Source organism: Herpailurus yagouaroundi, unplaced genomic scaffold, assembly GCF_014898765.1.
Source record: "Herpailurus yagouaroundi ecotype Mexico unplaced genomic scaffold, PumYag 206, whole genome shotgun sequence".
Lineage (NCBI taxonomy): Eukaryota > Metazoa > Chordata > Mammalia > Carnivora > Felidae > Herpailurus > Herpailurus yagouaroundi.
Genome location: NW_024412437.1, coordinates 9,750,597 through 9,756,131, shown reverse-complemented (window position 1 = coordinate 9,756,131; position 5,535 = coordinate 9,750,597). Strand labels below are relative to the sequence as shown.

At 53.0% G+C, this 5,535-nt stretch overlaps 1 protein-coding gene across 1 annotated transcript; it reads left to right on the top strand.

The window, feature by feature from the left end:
• The first annotated feature begins 395 nt into the window (after positions 1 to 395).
• LOC121015389 (CMRF35-like molecule 6) lies at positions 396 to 4,772 on the top strand. The gene is made up of 4 exons (XM_040452309.1): positions 396 to 800; positions 1,341 to 1,676; positions 3,199 to 3,322; positions 4,422 to 4,772. Exons 1-4 carry the CDS (start codon positions 740 to 742, stop codon positions 4,552 to 4,554), a joined length of 654 nt encoding a protein of 217 aa, XP_040308243.1. The 5' UTR covers positions 396 to 739; the 3' UTR covers positions 4,555 to 4,772.
• The last annotated feature ends 763 nt before the right edge of the window (positions 4,773 to 5,535 follow it).

Sequence of the window (5,535 nt, the reverse complement as noted above, 5' to 3'; positions counted from 1 at the left end):
AGCAGGCTCCAGGCTCTGAGCTGTCAGCACAGAGCCCGAAGCAGGGCTTGAACTCTTGAACCGCAAGATTCAAGATTATGACCTGAGCCAAAGTCAGATGCTCAACCAACTGAGCCACCCAGGCACCCCAAAATGAGACCTTTGAAGGAATGTGAGGTCACAGTGCCAACCTGTGTGGCTAGAGGAGAGCAGGGGTCCCATGGGGGACTGTGGGAGTGGTTGGAGCTGCAGGTTGGGGGGGGGTCTTAACACCACTGTGGTCACCACTGATGGGTGCTCTGGCCTTTACCCCAGAGATGGTACCTCCTGAGCACAAGGAAGTGATGTGTCACAAGGGTGTGGGTGGCCCACTGAGGAGGAAATGCTCTGATGTGTCTCCGTAGTGTGGGGGTGAATGTGGATAGTGAGAGGAGCAGCTGTGGGCTGTGGAGAGGGATGGCAATCCCATGCCAGCCCTGGACTCGGATCGGGACCTGTCCACAGATTGAGAAGCACACAGGGCACCAGGTCCTGGGCTCTGCACCAGCCCATGCTCTTCTGTCCCCAAGCTTCCTCCACCCTGACCAGTTCAAGTGACCATGGAAGAAGACTGTGGGGACCAAAGACAGACTGAACAAGGAACCAAAGAGGCCTAGGAAAGCAGAAGTGGGACGTGGAGACCAGACCTTTTGTGAGGAGGCTTGAAAGTGTTCCCCCTCAGGAGCCTGACATTGCTGTGGGTGACGTCTGTGCCATAGAAATGACCCTGGGGAATGGGAGGGCATGGCTGCCTACAGCTCTACTCCTTCTACAGGTCCCAGGTGAGTGGGGCTGAGCCTGGGCAGGGAAGTCGGCCCTTGGTGGGAGGGAGGGCAGGGGGAGGTGGGGAGAGAGGGACCCAAGGGGAAGGAAGGAGGATGTGGGAGGGAGGAGGGAGAACAGAGAAAATTCCAGGAGCGGCCAGCTACTGCCTCAGCAGTGACCAGGAGGATTCAATGCATGAAGCAGGTGAATCTTGTCCACTGTCCTGGACTGAGCAGCACCGATGAGAGGGAATCTGTGTCCACCATTAACGTCATTGTCACAGTCAGAAGTGATGTCTTGGAGCATCATGTGCACATGCGGGCGCACACACACACACACACACACACACACACATACACACACACACACACCATGAACAGCCTCTCCTTGTCCACTCTGTGACATCCTCTCCCTTGGGTCTCAGGAAAGGACTGTCTCCTGCCAAGGCCTCCTCCAGATCCTGAGGGCCCTTGAGGGACCCAAGAGGCACCTTGACCCCAAAGCCCACTGACCCAGGCCCATCTGATGAGGGGCCCACACTTGGCTGTGTTTTCCAGGCTGTTCCTCTATAAGTGGCCCCACTTCCGTGACGGGCACTGTGGGGGGATCCCTGAGCGTGCAATGTTCATATGAAGAGCAATTAAGAGAATGTTCCAAATACTGGTGCAAAAAGCCATGTTTTTGGAAAACTGTGGAGACCAAAGGGTCAAACAGAGAAGTGCGGAAGGGCCACGTGTCCATCAGGGACCATCCTGCAAGCCTCACCTTCACAGTGACCATGGAGAACCTCAGAGAGGATGATGCAGGAATATATCGTTGTGGGATCGATACATCATGGTTAGAAGGATACTTGCAAAACCCCGCCGTCGACATTGTGGTGTCTGTGACCCCAGGTGAGCTGTACACACCCCTCCCCCAGCACCAGTACTAGGGCCCCTGAGACTGGGGCCAGTCACCCCGAACCTTCAGGAAAGTGGTAACATGTAGGCTAGAAGAACAGGGAGAGAATGGAGCTGGTGACGCGGGACACCGGGGAGGTGTATGTATGTGCTCTTGTCTGCGTGTCCACATGTGTGTGTCTAGATGTATGTGCATTCATGTGTGCATGTGTTGTGTTGTCTGCACACTCACACAAGCACACCCCTGGCTGTCGTAGGTGCCTCTGTATGCCACACCCTGACACACTGTCAAGCCTAAAGCTCTCCCGGGAAGGGGGATGGGAGAGGCCCCGAGTCTGAGGTCAGCTGCCTTCCTGCCCTGACAAGAGTCCTGTCTACTCTAAAGGGACCCTAGTCTCCTCCTGGAATCTCTCTATCCTCCCAATGGGAGACAGGACCCCTCAGATATTGCTTCTTCACCCTTATAGGCTGCCCATGACCCTGGGGCCCTAGAGAACATCACTATGTCATGGATGGTTCCTGGGGCCCCAGCCTCACAGCTGTGATTTTCAAGGTCTGCAGCAACCTCGAGACGGCCCAAGAATGAGCTCCAGACCCTGATCTGGAGCTTCTGTGACCATTTGGGAACCACCCCACCCTCCAACTTGACCCTCCCCCTCTTCTTCTGGCACCTCGTCCCCACACGAGGGAACCCAGAGAAACCCCTGAAATGGCTCCCCTCAGACAAAGGAGAAGGAGGAGAAAATGCGTTCTCAGGTCTTATGGTCCCAAATATACCGAATAAGTCTTCTTTAATAGAACCCTGTTTTTGTTTCCTAAGAACCAAATGAAGGTCATCCCTCCAAGTCTGTGGATTTTTATCTCGTGTTCTTATTCTGCTGTTGTCCCTGGTTCCTCTGTGGGAACTCTGAGGTCCTTCTTGTGGGTCTTAGTTTGTCTCTCATACATGAGGCATTTCCCTCCCATGCCCTCTGTTGGTTTCTACTCAACAGTGAGGAGCTGAGTGTCCACAGGCGTCCCTGGGGACCTGAGGGAAAGACCTTCTTCTCATTGGCTTTAAGACAGGCCACTTTCTATGGGGTCCACTGGGTGTGTGTCTGTCTCCCTAGATCGTTCTTTCTGGTCATTCCCTCCCCCAGAGAGGACTGTGCAAGGGCCGCCAAGGTTCGTAGGCCCGGCTGACAGTTCTGGGGGCCGAGTGCACTGAGGGCCAGGGTTTCCGTCACTCATCGCAGACTCTGCTGAATGTGCTCTTTCGTGATCCTCACCCCAGACATCAGCCCTGCCTGAGGATCCTGGCTCCCCCAAGCTCTGGATCAATCTCTACAGAGTAAACCTCACCCCATCCTCTGCCGGGGTGCACATGGTGGTGGCTGTGGCTGAGCCTGAAGCCATGTGTTCTGTCCATGCACTGGAATCTCTGAGTGACCAGGACTCTGTGAGTCAGAACCACACAGTTGACTGAGTGGGAGACCCAGGGGGAGGGCGGCAGGCCTGATGTGTTCTTCCCTCTCAGGCTCCACTGAAGACCCCAGCATCATGAGGTCCACCAGCCCCCCAGGCCTTCACAAGACCCTGCCAGCACCCACGGGGAGCACTGCAATCCAACAAGAGACCCCCAGTCCCAGCCGACATCCCGGGTAAGAGGCTTTCAGGGGGAGACTTATGACACCTGACTGATTTCTAGACCACATGGGGAGCTGAGGAATGAGGGTGCGTCTCTCTCAGCCCAGCACCCTCATTATTAACCAAGTCCACACCTAACTGTGAGGGTCCCACCTAGTGTCAGACACTCTTCTGTGGATACAGCCCTGAGCCAGAGACACATCCTGCTCTGACAAAAGTGAGGGGTGGGATTCACACAAGGACTAAGCCAACATGCTCATCATGATAAGTGCGTATTCATGATGAGTGCTTGGAAAAAGTCCGTCAGAGGGGTCGGGGAGGGCACATGTGGGAGGGGGACGTGCGCGCTATTTAATACACAACCACCAGGGAGAGGACATTTCACTGGGGACCTGCAGGATTTAGGGAGTCGCCACTCAGGTGTCTGCAGAAATGGGGCTCCAGGGAGAGGTAAGAGCAAGCATCAAGAGTTTTACAAAAGACACCTTCAGGGCTTGGCCCAGGCCAGGTGCTCTGGGGGCCGGTGGCCCTGCCCTGTGCCCCCTCCTTCCCTGCCCCCCAAGCCCTGGCCAGAGTGGCATCCTGTCGAACACCATGCCTCTGAGGGAGGCAAGAGCTGAGCCATGTCATCTGTCCCTTCTATCATCAGCCACTGAACCAGGTGCCACACAGGTGCCTGATGTTCATTGCGAATAAAGCTAACATTTCCGAGCCCTCGTGGGAGATACTGTTTACGGGAGAGCAGACACCAGACAAATAACCCTGATACTGATTTCTAGTCCACAGACAGAGTAACCCCCAATGCAGAAGGTTGAGGTAGAACCCTCTTCCTGGCCCAGGCCCCACGTCACTCCCTGGGGTCTCCCTCACATCACTCCAGGGGCCGGGCCCTTTTTCGTGCCCCCCGTCCTGTCTCAAGGCCACCTGTTAGCCTGAGGGGTACGGGAGCAGTCTCTAGTGTGGGGCCGCCATGCCCGTGGACCCGCCTGGGACTCATCTCCGCATGGGTTGTTGGGGCCTCAGGACATGGGCACAGGGACAGAAGGAAAGCAGAGGGTACCAGGGACTCTCCCTGAGGATGTGGCTCACTGTCTGTCACTGTGTCCCCCACAGGTCCCTGCTCAGCAGCGTCTACTTCTTGCTCCTGGTCTTCCTGGAGGTGCCCCTGCTTCTAAGCATGCTCAGTGTGGTCCTCTGGGTGACCAGACCTCAGAGGGGCTCTGGGGGACGGGCAGAGTCAGCCTGATTATGAAGACCTATTGCCCATTGATGATCTGTCCGGGAACACAGCGCCTCTCATGGATGGGAACGGCCTTCTGACCAATACATCCAGCTGTTGTCCACATTTCTATCAGAATACTCTGTATGGGAATGCAAGCTGGTGCAGCCACTCTGGAAAACAGTATGGAGGTTCCTCAAAAAACTAAAAATAGAACTACCCTACGACCCAGCAATTGCACTATTAGGCATTTATCCACGGGATACAAGTGTGCTGTTTCAAAGGGCACATGCACCCCCATGTTTATAGCAGCACTATCAACAATAGCCAAAGTATGGAAAGAGCCCAAATGTCCATCAATGGATGAATGGATAAAGATGTGGTATATATATACAATGGAGTATTACTAGGCAATCAGAAAAAATGAAATCTTGCCTTTGCAACTATGTGGATGGGACTAGAGGGTATTATGCTAAGCAAAATTAGTCAGAGAAAGACAAAAATCATATGACTTCACTCTTATGAAGACTTTAAGAGACAAAACAGATGGACATAAGGGAAGGGAAACAAAAATAATATAAAAACAGGGAGGGGGACAAAACAAGAGACTCATAAATATGGAGAACAAACTGAAGGTTATGGATTGTGGGGGAGGGGAGGGGCTAAATGGGTAAAGGGCACTAAGGAATCTACTCCTGAAATCATTGTTGCACTATATGCCAACTAATTTGGATGTAAATTTAAAAAATTAAATTAAATTAAACTAAAAAAAAAAAGAATACTCTGTAAACTTTTTTTCTTGCAATGTATCATAGACACAAAAGAATGTATCCAATAAGTGCATACTCTTTTTAAAATATTTTTTAATGTTTATTTATTTTTTAGAGAGACAGAAGGTGAGGGAGGGAGGGAGGGAGGGTCAGAGAGAGAGGGAGACACAGAATCTGAAGGAGGCTCCAGACTTTGAGCTATGAGCACAGAGCCTGATGCAGGCCTTGGACCCACAAA

Coding starts and splice junctions, on each gene's coding strand:
- LOC121015389 (XM_040452309.1), top strand. CDS start 740: ATGACCCTGGGGAATGGGAGGGCATGGCTGCCTACAGCTCTACTCCTT. Junction 801..1,340: donor ACTCCTTCTACAGGTCCCAG/GTGAGTGGGGCT, acceptor TGTGTTTTCCAG/GCTGTTCCTCTATAAGTGGC. Junction 3,323..4,421: donor AGTCCCAGCCGACATCCCGG/GTAAGAGGCTTT, acceptor TGTCCCCCACAG/GTCCCTGCTCAGCAGCGTCT.